At 40.4% G+C, this 16,741-nt stretch overlaps 1 protein-coding gene across 1 annotated transcript in view; it reads left to right on the top strand.

The window, feature by feature from the left end:
- Positions 1-12,873, top strand: part of LRRC8B (leucine rich repeat containing 8 VRAC subunit B) — a 37,578-nt gene extending 24,705 nt beyond the window's left edge. Inside the window, exons 4-6 of the mRNA XM_054037504.1 lie at positions 3,993-4,092; positions 6,432-8,593; positions 9,368-12,873. Of these exons, the coding sequence (XP_053893479.1) occupies positions 6,458-8,593; positions 9,368-9,640 (2,409 nt within the window). The 5' untranslated portion in view covers positions 3,993-4,092; positions 6,432-6,457 and the 3' untranslated portion in view covers positions 9,641-12,873. The remainder of the gene's footprint in view (positions 1-3,992; positions 4,093-6,431; positions 8,594-9,367) is intronic.
- The last annotated feature ends 3,868 nt before the right edge of the window (positions 12,874-16,741 follow it).

Below are 16,741 nucleotides of genomic sequence, written 5' to 3'. Positions count from 1 at the left end.
TTCTAGTTGATTTGTTAGTCAGGAATCTGTCATAATTTGGTGTAACAACTACAGTATATCATGTGTTCCTTGCAATTATTCTGTATGCCCAAATTATATTCTACATTTTAGTGTCCAGTTCATTTTTTGTTTTACCTCCACAGTAGATCTGGATTGTTCTTAGCCTGTAATAAATGATAAAAAGCAGTCCATTTCTGAGCCAAAGGAGGAAATGGAATAAGTGAATTCAGACACAATTACAGTTGCTAAACACCATTTGTATCTAATTTATTGGTTTATTTACTTGGCAAAACCCTTTGTCTTGTACAAGCAGTCTCTCTCTTCTATTTGAACTGAGAGTCCAGTGAGGCAGAGGTAAATAAACATCTTTTTAATGTGCAGTCTGTTCAAAGGCAACTTTTTCTGTTTTGTTTTAAAACAGTCTTAATTTTACTCAGAGCTTTCTGTTGGTGATCCTCATCAGTTTCAAAGGCTTATTAATGTGTGGCAGGCAGTAGTAACATATGGACTATTTTAGGCCAGGGACTGTGGGTACCCAGGATAGTTGTGAATTAGGCTTTAGCAACTGCAAGCAAGCAGTAAACGAGCTGCATATAAACTGAATAAAACACAGAGAACTGTGTCTATATTATAATTCTAGCAAGTCCTCTCATAGGCCCTAGTTCAGGAAAACACATACACAGCCTTCCTGAATAGGGATGCTTTATGGAATCAAAGCCATAGGGACCTATTGGCAAGAGCTGGATATTCTTAAATGGGTTGTAAATAAGGGATTGAAAGCGGCCAACACAAGCAGATACTGTATTTAAAACTACCTTAATTTAAAATCCATATGAAAGCAGCCCCTCCATTTAAAATACTTGCAAGTAATCTACTAGACAATGAGACTTCTCTGTCTAGAAGGAAGAAAAGCTCTCCCAACTGCAAATAGGACATAGAAAGTGAATTGCAGTTTTACTTTACTGTTAAACAAAAAACAAACTTTGTTCAGATAAACTACAGCAGTGTAGGACGCAGAATGTCTAACCGACGAGAGCCTTTCAGCCTAACTGCCAGAGATGCAGAGTCCATGTTTTCAATCTCCCCACCTCTCCTGAAACTGGAGGGATGGGGTGCTCAGCCTCCCCAGTTCTAAAGCTAGCAGGAGGTGGAGAGGCTTCTCCAGCCTCAGAGTTGGGAGGAGACATAAGGGGCAGAGCTGTCTGGCCCTCGAGCTTGGAGTAGGGGAGGGAGGGAGGCACCAGAGAGTCAGAAGGCTCAGAAGCCCTCCTGGAAGGCTTCTGTCAATTTCACTTTTTACCTGCAGGCAGAAAGTAGAATTGACAAAGCCTTCCCTTGGGGTAGCTGGGAAGTTGTTGTTTTTTTAAGTTTTTAGTAGGAAAATCTCAATTTTCCATCAGGTACCTCAGAAGAACAAACAAACAAAAAATCAGAAAATCATTCCAACAGAAACTTCTGACCAGCCCTCTGAGTTTCTTATGTTGCCTCCATTACTGGGCATTGCACTCCTAAGTATGTGATTAAACACTGCTAATTGGGATCTATGCCTTTGTATTACTTAAACTTGCAGGAAAGATACAATTGCCTTTTTATTCTAGGTTTGAATTGAATGCAGCAGTTCAACAGCCCTCTTTCTGCAGCAGACTTGGTGCAGGTAGACCCCTGCACAGAGGCTCATTGGCTTCAGTGGGGCTAGGTGCACCTGAAGTCATTTGCAGGATCAAGGCCTTAATTTGGATATTTACAGTACCATTTTTCATGGTCTTGAACTTAAGTGTTTTGTTTTAAGAAGCAAGAGAGAGGACTATACCAACAGAAAATTTGTTTTTAGAAAGTATCAGGATTCATTTTGAAATGGACCTTTGAAGTTAGCAATCCCTGATTCTTTCATCTTGTTTAAGAATGGATCTCTGCAAGCATATACCAAGGAAGGGCAAAGAGGTTGTTTGTCTAGATGTTCAAATCTGGTGGAGTTCTAGTGTTACAGGGCTTTCCCTTCACCCTCTCCCCTGGTTCTTGTCACAGAGACAGAAAGCAGAAGACCTGAAGTCCGAAGCGCAGATAATGCAATGTTTATTGGGGTTAGTTTCCAAACAAGCATATTCCGAAGCCCTTCACACCAGTCGAGCTTATCTCTATATGCGGATAGACTGTTCCCCAGTGTTCTGTTCCCAGCTCTGATGCCGCATAGCATTTACCCCATTTCCCCCTTACCAGCTCTGACCCTGCAGTAGGATTACCATATTTTGAGCCTCCAAAAGGAGGACACTCCATGGGGCCCCAGCCCCGCCCACGCTCCGCCCCAACTCCGCCCCTTCCCCAAAGTCTCCGCCCCCTCCCCTGCTTCCCGCGAATATTTGATTCGCGGGAAGCCTAAAGCAGATAAGGAGGGTGTGGGGGGAGGAGGCCCGGCCCAGTCTGGCCGCCCCGGCGTCTCCAGCCTGGGTCAGCCCGCCCAGCACTGCCGGGCCCCGGGCCCCCGGCCGAGCACCCCCGGCCCGCCCAGCACTGCCGGCACCCAGGCCCCCAGCTGAGCACCCCCGGCCCGCCCTGCACCGCCGGCCCCCGAGCCCCCGGCCCGCCCTGCACCGCCGGCCCCCGAGCCCCCGGCCCCGGCACCGCCGGCCCGCATGTCCCGATTTTCCCGGACATGTCCGGCTTTTTGGGATTTCCCCCCGGACGGGGATTTGGAGCCCAAAAAGCCGGACATGTCCGGGAAAATCCAGACGTATGGTAACCCTACCCTGCAGAGTGTTTACCCAGTGTCCCCCTTCCCAGCTCTGACACTGCAGAGCCTTGCCTGTGTCCCTGTTCCCCCTTTCCCCCACTTTCTGTTTGACCCCAGTTTATATAGTAATATTCTCAGCTATACCTTAACCAATTTTTACTGAAATTTAACTAACCAATCCTCACATATTGTAACATAATTCTCTAACCAATTATATCCCACTACCCTCATCAAGTATCAGAGGGGTAGCCGTGTTAGTCTGAATCTGTAAAAAGCAACAGAGGGTCCTGTGGCACCTTTAAGACTAACAGAAGTATTGGGAGCATAAGCTTTCGTGGGTAAGAACCTCACTTCTTCAGATGCAAGTAATGGAAATCTCCAGAGGCAGGTATAAATCAGTGTGGAGATATCTCTGGAGATCACCGGCAGACTGTAATGTTGATTCTTTGAATTTATACACCTGTACCTAGCTAAGTGATAAAAATACACCTCAGTTCTTAAAGTATAGTCCTTTACAGGCAGGACTGAATATCTATAGTCTAACATCTAGCATTTTGATTCTCTGACATTTTATCTGTCTTTAGGGATGGACAATAGCTATCTGAGCCCTCCTTCAATTGCTTTTCATTAAGAGGTTCCTAGAAACTTAGCCCTCTGTCTCCCCATTTTAAACTCTTTGGAGTTGAGGCACCCCAGAGATTACCAGACAAAGGTATACTTTCTAATCAGTTTGCCCAGCTCTAGCATCTTGTAACTTTGGATTAGTAGCATCCAGAGTATGGGTATTAATGGTATTTGGCAATATTTTACTAGCTTGTCCCATATAGTAGAATTTGTACTCTTGTAATGGAAACTATTACCTCTTGTATGTCAATGCTGAAAAAATATTGAAATGGACTAAATTATACCTTGCGTTTTTTGAAATCATGCAGGTTCCTCCCACATATTCATTTAGCAAGAAACTATAGAATTGCCACCCAGTATTAGTTAGGGATAAGTTCTTTTATGTGGTTTCCTTTTTGTTTGTTTTTTGTATGGGTTTGGCATGGTGCAGAAAACTTGACCTTCAGATTGTTTCTGGGTATATTGTTGTTATGGCTGCAAAATGGAGAACATGCTGAATTAGAGAAAATGCTTGTAAAGCATACCCTTTAAACAGGTCACATCAGCAATGAGGTAAGAATTCTGATTAAGGCTGACCTACTTGCTCTCTATTCAAAATAGTCTGATACTTCAACTGTACTCCCAATGTTTTCCCATGCAGAATGAAGATAAATGCAAAGATGGCATGTCCAAGGAATTTTAAAAGGTGTAGACCTCCTGATTGAAGATTGTTGTGTATCTTATTCTGTTTAACTAGTAAAGTAAGTATGAACATTTTATGTATGGTATATAAATAAATATGGATTTGCACTTGCTGAATTAAAATAAACTCAACTATTTACTATCATTAACACGTAAAATACAATAGAGCCTTTCTAATACATACTAATTGGGCCACTCACCCTGACTATTGAATTTTGTGAATTAGGAATAAGCAAAAAATGCAAACACAATGTGTCATGATCCGTATTTCTCTTCACTTAACTGTGCTTAATTATAATATCAAACCATGCTAGTTTTCTGTTCTGTAGCATATCTTATAAAACTAAGTGTAGGTAAGCATACATTTGTCTGTAGAACTCTGCTCCTAAATTTTTGCTGGGGAAAGACAGAAGGGTTGAGGGGGGGGCCTATGTGAATTACTGGGTGTCAGCCATCAAAGTTGTATTGCATTTCTAGTCCATTTGGGGCGTTCTGTTTTCCTCAGTTGAACAGAATTCCATCTAATATCAGCAAGTCTATATCAGGCAGTACTGCTGATATCTTATCAAGATTGAAATGTTCTCCTTATTCTGTAGTAATTGGCCATAGTAATCTGGCTAGGTAATTACTCCTGGGGGAATTCTACACCCGAAAATTTAAAAGTTCTGTACACAATGTTTTAAAATTTTGCAAAATTCTGCATGAATTTGTCAAAATAACACAATTTAATCATATCAGTTTCAATTATTTTAGTAATTTATTTCAAAATGCCTGTCAGCAAATTTGTAACAATACAGACAAAAAAATTTAGGAAGTGTTATTTTGACAAATATATTCCTTACTAGATATATTAAGACAAACTTTGAGTAATAATTCATTTAAATTACAATACAGAAACATATTTCCCACACCCCTCAGAAACAGTGCAAAGACTTGGCAGAGTCAGGGGTAATGGAGGAACTGAGGGAGAGGGAAGTAATTGCTGGGAAGAAGCCTAGGAGTGAACCTGGAGGGTTGTTTGGTATGGGTGGGAGAAATATGAAACAGGGACTTTTTTGCAGGGAGTTGGAGGGGGGAGGAGAGGGAGGATTATTGGGTGTCTCCCCCATGCAGACCCTGGCAGACTCCTGGTCTCTCCCATTCAGTCAGGCACATCTGCCCCCATGTAGCCCCCCTCCCATTCAGCCTCTGGCTCAATGCCATCACCCACTAGCTCCTGAGCCCATGCCCCAGTCTGTCCACCCCCCTAGCCCTTCTGAGCCCCCTGTCTGTGACCCCACCCCCAGCAGTCCCATGTGCCCTGCCCTGCTCTAACCGTCCATGCCTCCTCACCTGGCTCCGAAGACTGGCTGTTCTCTCTTTTGGCACCAAAGCAGCCCCTGGAGGGTAAAAGGTATAACTGCAGCGCCTCTCCAGCAGAATATATATTCTGCGGAGAAAAAAAATCTGCGGGGGATGAATTCTGCATGTGCGCAGTGATAGGGAATTCCCCGAGGAGTAAGTAATGGCCAAGAGTAGTCTTAACTCTTTATGCTGTGATTCAAATGCCTTTCCCCAAAGGAGCAATATAATGTTTACTACTGTATAACTTTAAATGCTAAACAATAAGTGAACTGCTATTAGTGTTTTCAGTAAGAATTTCCCTAGCTAAGTTCCACATTTTTGTAGCTGTTCCTGTGTCAGAGCAGTAGAAAATGGAATGACCAAAGGGTCTGTCTCATCTCTAATGCATATAATGCTGTTTGAACGCTTCTTGTTTAAATGTTCATATTGTAAGACATGTTTACTTTATCTGAAATGGACCAAAACTTGGTCTCTTCAATGAGTTCTTCTCTTGAGGTCGGATTGTCAGCATTGAAGCCTTTCCTAAACATTTACTTAGTATTTATAGAATGTTACATATATTACTCTAAATACTTCCAATACCTTTGTGAGCCACATAAGTTTTAGCCCCATTTCACAGATGGAAAAACTGTGACACTGAGATCACAGGACCATGACTGAACAAAGCACTTAATCAATGCTTAACTTTGAATTCAGTGGGACTACTCTTGGTTTTGGTCTCACTGGTAAAGTTCTATTGGAGGAATCAATGGAACTACTCAGAACATGCCTAATTTAGGTAGTTTTCCCATTGACTTTGGGGGTTAAATCAGGCCCTAAATGACTTCCACCAATTCATTATTCAATTTTATGCAAGTACTAGGATTACAATTTTGGGAATTGCTGGGCCATAGTCCAAAGCTCAGTCCACTAGATCAGTGTTGTTATGCTTGTTTATAAAGGAGTAAACTGCCTAATAATCAGGACTTAAAATAATTGTATTGCATAGTTCGATTATATTAAATAAATAGATTTGAGCACTTGTTCTAAGGATCTTTCTCTTTCTCTTCTCTAGTTGCTGCTGTCCTACAGGTGAAAGTCATGATTACGCTAACTGAACTCAGATATTTAGCAGACGCTCAGTCATCCTACCACATATTAAAACCATGGTGGGATGTCTTCTGGTATTACCTCACCATGATTATGCTGCTAGTTGCTGTACTAGCTGGGGCTCTCCAGCTCACTCAAACTAGAGTGTTGTGTTGTCTTCCTTGTAAGCTAGAATTTGACAGTCGTTGTGCAGTGCCTTGGGATTTGGTTAAAACCAACCTTAACGTGTCCTCTAGCTCTGCCACACAAATAATTCTCCCTTCGAGAATCCAGAATGATCTTCATCGTCAGCAATATTCCTACATTGACGCAGTGTGTTATGAGAGACAGCTTCATTGGTTTGCCAAATTTTTCCCATACCTAGTGCTTCTGCACACTTTCATTTTTGCAGCTTGCAGTAACTTTTGGCTCTACTATCCTAGCACAAGTTCAAGGCTTGAGCACTTTGTAGCCATTCTTCACAAGTGTTTTGATTCTCCATGGACAACACGAGCCCTCTCAGAAACAGTTGCTGAGCAGTCTGTAAAGAGTCTGCCACTATCCAAATCCAAAATATTGCTTTCATCACCTGGGAGTCAAACGGATACAGAGGCAAACAGGCAGTCTCTGCCATATACACAGCCTGGTTTAGAAACAACTGGAAGAGAGAACTCTTCGAGTGTTCTAGACAAAAAAGAAGGGGAACAAGCTAAAGCTATATTTGAAAAAGTGAAAAGATTCAGAGTACATGTTGAAGAGAAGGATGTCATATATAGAGTGTATATGAAACAGATTATAATCAAAGTAATTGTATTTATAATAATAATGATTTATGTCTCCTATTATTTAACTTTTATTACACTTGAAATTGATTGTGTAATTGATGTTCAAGCCTTTACAGGTTACAAAAGGTACCAATGTGTTTATACGCTCGCAGAAATTTTTAAAGTATTAGCTTCATTTTATGTTGTTTTAGTGACCTTCTATGGCCTGACCTGCACGTACAGTTTGTGGTGGATGTTGAGAAGTTCACTTAAGCAATATTCTTTTGAAAAGTTAAGAGAGAAAAGCAATTACAGTGATATCCCTGATGTAAAGAATGACTTCGCATTTATTCTTCACTTAGCAGATCAGTATGATCCACTTTATTCACAACGATTCTCAATATTTCTGTCTGATTTGAGTGAAAACAGACTGAAACAGATAAATCTTAACAATAAATGGTCAGTGGAAAAACTGAAAAGTAAACTAATAAGAAATTCCCAGGACAAGATCGAACTTCATCTTTTCATGCTAAATGGTCTTCCAGACAGTGTCTTTGAACTGACTGAAATAGAAGTTCTAAGCTTGGAACTCATTCCTGAAGCCAAGCTTCCTTCAATAGTGACTCAGCTAGTCAATCTCAAAGAAATTAATATTTATCATTCATCATTAACTGTGGATTACCCAGCACTAAACTTTCTAGAAGAGAATCTGAAAACATTGCGTCTAAAATCCAGTGAAATCGGAAGGATTCCACTTTGGGTCTTTCATCTAAAAAACCTCAAGGAATTGTGTTTAACAGGATGTTTTTTGCTAGATTACCACAACTCTATATACAATGAAGGTTTTCAGGATCTAAAGAATCTGAGAACAATTTACTTAAAGAACAGCCTTTCCCGTATACCTCAGGTGGTTACAGACCTATTGCCTTCACTGCAAAACTTATCTATCAATAATGAGGGAAATAAACTGGTCGTACTAAACAACTTGAAAAAATTGGTAAACCTGAGAACCTTGGAGTTGATCTCCTGTGATTTAGAGCGCATTCCACATTCTATTTTCACCCTAAACAATTTGCATGAAATAGATTTAAAAGAGAATAATCTCAGAACAGTGGAAGAAATAATGAGCTTTCAACATCTCAAGAACCTATCTTGCTTAAAATTGTGGCACAACACCATTTCATATGTCCCTGCGCAGATCGGTGCATTATCAAACCTGGAACAACTGTACTTAAATTACAATAACATTAAAAATGTTCCACTGCAGCTATTTCTTTGTAAAAAGCTACACTATTTGGATCTTAGCTATAACAAGCTAACGTCTATTCCGGAAGAAATCAGTTATTTGACAAATCTGCAGTACTTTGCTCTGACAAAAAACCATGTAAGTAGAACTCTTAAATTACTTTAAGCATTAGAAATTCTGACTTTTGTCTATCCTGTTTCTTTTTGAAGACTCTCTGGCCTGCTAGAGCTCACCAGCTTTATGGCACTGTAAACAACAGGGACATGAAACCCAGTTAACTGAGAGGGGAACTGATTTTTTTAAAACTGGTCAAAGTAGGGTCTAAATGATCAGGTAGTTGACACAGATGTTCTGTGTAAATTGGCCTAATCTGTAATGACTGTTCAGTTGGGTTCAGCAGTGTAAGATATAACTTGACTGTTCACAGCTGTGTTCAAATATTATTAAAGTGTTTGTATAGCAGACCAGGTCTCTGAGTACTCACAGTATTGCATGGATGCAGTTCTGCCTGCGTTGTCAAAAGGATTGTGGGGTACTTAGGAGATGCAAAAGGAATGTCATTTATTAAGCATAATTCTTAAGAAGGAGCGTAAGTAGGAAAAACAATCTGATCATACTAGCAATTTGATTTTTAGATTTCCTTGATGTTCTGTGAAGAATTAAACTTTTCTCACCTAGCCACATTCATAACCAGAGATACACAGCACTGTTTTCATGCAAATATTGAAAGTAGACTTTTTCCTGACTGTACCCCTTTTATAGCATACAAAATTGTCATTTCCTTACGCTGTATCTATCTTTTTTTAATTTAAAAACATTTTGAGGGTAAAAAGTGTATTGGGTAATGAAAAATATGCAGTTTTTGTATAGGTTAACAAGCTCTAATTAGCATGTCTTCCTTCCTCTTTGTAGATTGAGATACTGCCAGATGGATTATTTCAGTGCAAAAAGCTGCAATGTTTACTTCTGGGATATAACAGCCTGACGAGTTTGTCTCCTCGTGTCGGCCAGCTGTTGAACCTTGTTCAGCTAGAGCTGATTGGGAACTACCTTGAATCGCTTCCTGCTGAACTAGAAGAATGTCAGTCTCTGAAACGGAGTTGTCTAATTGTAGAAGAAAGGTTGTTAAAAACGCTTCCACCTTGTGTGAGAGAGAGCTTGCAGACTTGCTTGGATAAATGTTAAATGAGATGAGACTCTGTACATCAACAAATCCTTTAGGCCTTTGACTTACTATCTGTGTAAAGATCGGTGCAGGTGGAAAGAAGGAAAGAGAGGTATCAAATAGTTTACAATTCAGGTCTAAATCGACCCGTATTGCCCTGAGTCTTGTTTATAAGAAAAGGAAAAAATTGCATTTGTCTTAAAACAAGCAAACAAAAGTGTAGACTTAGCAGACAGACATACATTTGTGAATAACCTGATATGTAAGTGATTGGGTTCTACTGGCTGATGTGCTTTCAGTAATAAATGTTTATGGTCACGAGTGTTGGGATGGAAGAGTTGGTTGCTTGGCTGTAGAGTATCTCATTTTTTCATGGAAAATGTATTGTGTTGTTTCTTCTGAAAACGATAATTTTAAATGGCTTAACCGTATGTTGTATTGGGAGCAAGGATTACCTAGGTTTGTTTTTTCAGACATATACTCACTGCTGACTTGGAGTAGCATGTGTTAAGTTAGGACTATCCTATTTAAAATAACACAATTAACTGGTTCATCGTGCGTTTTGAAAATCATTTTACAATGTAATTTTACAGTTTTAATGGGTTTTTTTTCATGTGACAAAAGTGTTGAACGTTAAACTTGTAACTTTGGAAGATGCCACTTGACTCTCTTTATTAAAACAGTTGGAGAAGTATTCTACACACCCTTCTACAACCCACTTCAATATTTTATGTCTTTAAAGTAGCAAAAATTGAACTAATTAACTATGTTGTTTGCCTAGTAGGTGGGATTCAAATATAGCTTATTTAGTTTTAAAAATCAATCTGAAGAACCCTAAGTATTCAAGTAGCTACTGTTCATGTAACAAAGATACTTGCTTTGTTCACATGTACTTAACTGAGACAACATAAATTGATAATTCCATAATATCTACCTTCATTGATCATAATGGCAAATGGAACACAGTGCAGCCATGAATTGTTTGGTAAGTTGTGGGGATCCCAGCTGTAAGTGGTGTATACTCCCACTTGCCACTTAACCTTCCAATTGTTGACTCCCTCAATGTTCCCTCCCCCTCACCCCCATTGTGGTGTTAATGTACTGGTGAAAAATTTTCATCAAAGATTAATGGATGGAGAGGGAAAGATACAACTTAAGAAGAAGAAGAAGAAGGAAATAAGCCCATGCAGTTCAGAAGTGCTTGTAAAAACACCATAAGCTTTCTCTTTTCTGCTAAGTGGTATGTGTCTACAAGGTGTGAGCTGAAGGGAAGCTCTTATTACCCTTTCCTTTATTTTAATATACTCCAAACTGGAAGGAAATAAAGTGGTTGCAGATTTTATATATTCTTTTCCTGTACACTTTGTTTTATTATTTACTTCTAAGTCTGCTCTTCTGGAATTTATCATCTCAGCTAAGAATTTTGGATTTTGCCTGTTATGGTATGTATATACACACACACACACAACCTGCTAGCATGCATTCAGGGAACTGATGTTTAATGTGTTAAAATTCAAATGTAAAATGCAGGCTAATGTATATTTAACCAGATACAACTACATCTGACAAAAACACTAGAAACGTTGACTTCTTAAGATTCTTGATGTTGAATAATTGTAATCCCTGGTTTGTCATTAAATCACTAGAGGATGAGTTAATATATCTAGTTTATTTTTGGTCACTCTTTGCTCTCATTCACAATGGCATTGTCTTGGAGTTAAGGTTTACCTTTTAATTTTTTTTTTAAAAATCATATACTTAGATTCTGATCCCCTACATATAAATAGGAGATGGTCTTTAGCTATCCAACAGGTTAATATTTATTCATCCTGCAAATTGCATTCCAAAGACCTTTCTAAATAAAACATTCTTCTCAGGGAACCAAACATATGGAACTTAATGAATTTTTCCATAGCTTTTCAATCTTTTGTTTTTAGTAGGTGCTGTATTGAAAGAAAAAAATTGTATCAACTGAACAATCACATCTAAATGTTAAGCAGTATTTCTGGAATAGTATCTTTTTGTAACTTCCATTTCTAGTTTTTTCAAGTTTTAGTCCAAGATATAATTTTCATGTCTCATGATAGGTCCAAGGGTACTTGCATATTCACAAACAGAGCTAGGCTTAGAATATAACTACGGAGAGCGGAACAAGTTGTGCCACTATCAATAAAGTTAAGTTAATAATTACAGTATAAATGACATGCGTCAGGACAACTTTAAAATCACTTTGTGCTGGAATTTGATGCACAAGATTTTGGCCTACAAAGTACTTTAAAAATAATTATTACAAAAGTGGATTTTGTTTTTGGTAAAAGTTCTTTTAGTCTTAAGCTTTATTTCATTCCTTTGTTGAAAAGCAGTATTGATATTTAAAAGAGCATAAGGTTAAACAGAACTGTTTGCACCAGACATTTAGAACAAAATTTTTACAGCTTTTTAGTTGTGTAAACCCTTTTTCATGATTAGCACACTGACACAGCTTAACTATAGCTTTGATCTACTTAGTATGCATTTATTTCATCCAGAGTTTGTCCTTCAGAAGTGAACTAGACTAATAAGAAAATAATGTAGAGGCTGATCCTGCATTCTTAAAATGTGCATAACTCCAAAAGAAGCTGGGGAAACTGTCTAAGAACCATGGAATTAGACCCATAAACATTAATGTTTCATGGGTGGAGTCTGTTTTTTAAAAGAAAACCAAAAACCTACAGCTGTACTGGATGAGTATCTAACATTTTGTTATTTTTTCACTTTTAAAAAAGATAAATGAACTCAAAGCCTACATCTTAAAGTAATATAATATGAATGTTATGTTACACCCTGACAAAAGCCAGGAAGTTTAAAGGCAGGCATCTCTGGCCTTAACTCATGCCACAGTGTGCCTTTTTTGTTTTCCTTTCTGTACCCGGACACTCCCTTCCCTAACATTTAAGAATTGAGGATGGAGGCAACTGTAACTGAATTTCATGATGTCTATTTCAATCATTTAAACATCAGCTTAACATTAAACATTTGTTCAGAATGAAGAGATCATCAGGGAATCAGGATATTAATCTAATTTCATAACTACTGTACAACAAGCTGTGGTGACATCTGCCGTATTTGTATAAACCAGTCCCGTTCAGCAAAAAAAGGCTTCTCAATTTGTTTCAATACTATTGTGGTGGTTTTTATGTATTTTGTATTAATTATGACCTTGTATATTTTGGACATTTTTGCCTGAAAAACTATTAAATTTTTTGCATAACAATTCTATGCACTTTATATTCCTTACCTACATACATGTCAGCAGCATTTCTCCCCATCTTTGACACATGAAATTTAGCCATTAGAACTTTGCTCTCTTCTGTTAAGAGAAATCAGTTATTTTAATTATTTATAGTCCCTCTGCGTTTGGATCTGAAAACACCCCAAAGAAACTGCTCCTTGAACTGCCTCAGCTGCCTTTAATTTGAATTTAAGATGCCATATAAACAAGTTCTGAACACTTTTTGGTAATGCAGCGCAGCATTACACAGTGGAACCTGGCAGACACTGAGCAAAGATCACTTCGGACTGGTTCTCTGCTGTTTTGAGTCTCCTGTGTTGAGCAGATAAACTTCAGTGCATTTAAACCGCTGCTTAATGATGGCCTATAGGGGGTTCTCTGAGGAAGCGTTGTTCCAGGTCAGCCATAAAAATGTTGGCATATTGTGGGGCCATGCGGGTGCCCATGGCGGTGCCACTGGTCTGGAGGTATATATTGTCACCAAATTTGAAATAATTGTGCATGAGGATAAAGTCACAGAGCTTAGCAACACGTTGTGCTGTGTCATGATCAGGGATACTGTTCCTGACAGCTTGTATTCCATCTGTGTGTGGGATGTTTGTGTAGAGAACCTCCACATCCATAGTGGCTAGGATGGTGTTTTCTGGAAGATCCCCAATGCATTGTAGTTTTCTCAGGAAATCAGTGCTGTCACGGAGATAGCTGGAGGAAAACACTTCAACCTCCCTGGCCACACAATAGCCGATGTAAAGGTAGCCATCTTACAGCAAAAAAACTTCAGGACCAGACTTCAAAGAGAAACTGCTGAGCTTCAGTTCATTTGGAAATTTGACACCATCAAATCAGGATTAAAAAAAGACTCTGAATAGCTAGCCAACCATAAAAGCAGTTTCTCCTCCCTTGGTGTTCACACTTCAACTGCTAGAAGAGGGCCTCATCCTCCCTGACTGAACTAACCTCGTTATCTCCAGACTGATTCTTGCCTGCATATTTATACCTCCCTCTGGAAATTTCCATTACATGCATCTGACTAAGTGGGTATTCACCTACGAAAGTTTATGCTCCAATACATCTGTTAGTCTTTAAGGTGCCACAGGACTCTTTGTTACTTATGACATTAACAGACATACAAGTATCACTTTTCACAGCGGAGGCAGTGGGGGCTGGAGTAACAGAGCCCAAAGTCACGCGGCAAGAGCCTGGGGCCCCCTGCTGCACCGTCGGAAGCCCGAAGCCTGTGGTCAGAGCTTGTGACCTTATATGGAGATATACCTATCTCATAGAGCTGGAAGGGACCCCAAAAGGTCATCAAATCCAGCCCCCTGCCTTCACTAGCAGGACCAAGTACTGATTTTGCCCCAGAGCCCTAAGTGGTCCCCTCAAGGATTGAACTCACAACCCTGGGTTTAGCAGGCCAATGCTCAAACCACTGAGCTATCCCTCCCCCTAGTGCTGAAGCCCAAATCCTGAACCCTGGGATGGTAGGGAACTCAGCAGCTGCCTGCTCCTCAGCATTGTGCCCCAGGTGTCTCCAGAGGGAGGCATGGCCCAATCTCTACTAGCGGCCCCAGCAACCAACACCAAGGTCGTGCATCCAAGAGCACCAGGGAGGGGCCCTGTTCCCCTCCCCGCCCCCCATAATCACAACCCAGGAGGCTGTGGCTGTAAGAAAAGCCCCTGGTGGCTATGTGCAGCAATGGTGGCCACACTTGAGAAACACTGGTATATATTGCTCATAGGGTGACCATATGTCCCATTTTTAATGGGACAGTCCTGGTTTTTTGGGACTTTTTCTTATATATGTGCCTATTATCCCCCACCCCCTGTTCCGTTTTTTCACAGTTGCTATCTGGTAACCCTAATTGCTCATGTTACAAATTGTGTGGTAATCTTTATTAATGGATTGCTAAGATAAAATGCTCACCCTATTGTGTGTTTTAGTTAGTGGGACTTAGCTTCAGCAGGATGCCATGTTTAATGCAAAGTTCCAGTTTATAGGGCTGGAGCTACACTGAGCATGTATTGGCAGGTAATGATTTTGAAATATTCCTTTTGCAAAGAAATTGTGAAGGCAATAGCTGTGGCAATGTCAGGAGCTTCAGCAGAAGTGTACTGTCTAGGCAGTTCTCATACAGTGTGCAGTAAAGGAAACACTTGTTGGTGATGGAAGCTACTTAGCTTTGATCCTCTTCATAGTCACGGTCTTGCTACAGAAAGGCCACATCCCCTAACCTTTCCAGCTCCACTTCTGTGAGCTTCTGATTTTATATAAGTATGGAGTGCAGGCAGGGGTCACAGTGGGGGTGGGGGGGGGAAGGTGATGGTACTCTTCCACTTTCTGACCCCACAATAAGTTCTTCCCAGCCAGATGACCAAAATGAGCCAGTGCTCACAGAAAATTGTACATATGTTCAAAATATGATCCTGTGTAGTCTTTGGACTCTCCTGGGCTTCTTGGGCTTGTCTCCATGATTTGGAAGGGGAAAAATAAGCGGTGGTATCTCCCAAATGCTATATTCTTGGGGCACCAGAATGAGACCTTGTGGTAAATTGTGCAGATCTGTGATCCTTCCCTTCCTCTCTTGTATGAGGAATTGAATAGTTAGCAAGGTTGGCATCTAAATTATCATCACAGAGTTAATGCCTCACTAAGATAAATGGGGCAGTCCACATCTCAGAGCTATGGTTCCAAGCTCTGTGAAGACTTGTCTCTGTCTCATTTAGGGCTTATCTACATGCACTCTTTTATTCTGGAATAAGTGTCCACATGGGGAATTTAAACGAGGATAAGTAGAATGGTATAGATGACAATAAATTTCCCTATGTAGACCAGCTCTTAACCTCAAAAATTTGAGTGTTTTTCTACAACCAGTCAATAGATTCTGGAGAATTAGATGGCAGGAGCTTGAGAGAGAGGCTTGTGTGGCAAAGGGGTGTGAGCCCTGAGGGCAGGAAACAGCTCCATTTCCTCTTGCAGATTGTTTAAATCAGTAAAGTTCTAGAACCTTTGAGGATGTGTCAAAGCTATTTGGGGCTTTATCATGCCCTATATTTTCTCAAGTGTACAAATCTGTTGTTGCATTTCATGTGTGGGAATGTGTGTCCTTGGAATGTAGGAAATACAGCATATAGTTTGTCTTCAGTGCATAGTTTACCTGGATTTGGGCCCCTCAGTAAGCCAAGCCCGGCTGCGAGCATCCACACTGCTGAGCCACACTTTAGCCATAGCTGTGTAGCTGCATCCACACAGGCACCCACAGTAACCTGGGTTAGACACTTGGATTTGGGAGTGGAGGGTGGGCATATCCCATGGTTTATAGTGCTGCAGTAACTTGAGCTACTCTAGGAATTGTTTCATGATATGCTTCCCGAGCTCCTGTGTGGAAGTATTCTTTGTCCACCAACACAGTAAACTAAAGCCCTTCTGGTTCTGTACGCACCTCACCTGTCCATTCCAGCTGGTGCCAAGGCATGGATCCAGCATAGGTCAATGACCTGTTCCTGCTTTTGGCTGAATTGTTACTGAGGGAAAGAAATGGTTGGGGCAGTGGCTTGTAGCTCTCAGAATATGTTGGCAGTCTTGTGAGGAGATCGTGCAGATTGTATGCTAACATGTTAGAGTGGAGACAGCTAATACAGATTGCAATAGCTGTGAATTCCCCCTGTGTGGACTGGTGGTTCTGGTGCAGGAAGTAGGAGGAGGAGTAATGCCACATGATAATGCACACCTGCGATGACCAGCAGCCACTCCAGAATTTCCACATGAGGAAGACCACCTTCTTGAAGCTGTGTGAGGAACTTGCCTGACCCTCCAATGCCAGGACATGTAGATGCAGGTTGCTATTGCCAT

The sequence above is a fragment of the Malaclemys terrapin genome, chromosome 8, assembly GCF_027887155.1.
Source record: "Malaclemys terrapin pileata isolate rMalTer1 chromosome 8, rMalTer1.hap1, whole genome shotgun sequence".
Classification (NCBI taxonomy): Eukaryota; Metazoa; Chordata; order Testudines; family Emydidae; genus Malaclemys; species Malaclemys terrapin.
Note: the sequence above shows the minus strand (reverse complement) of the source record. Positions and strands in the feature narration are given on the sequence as shown.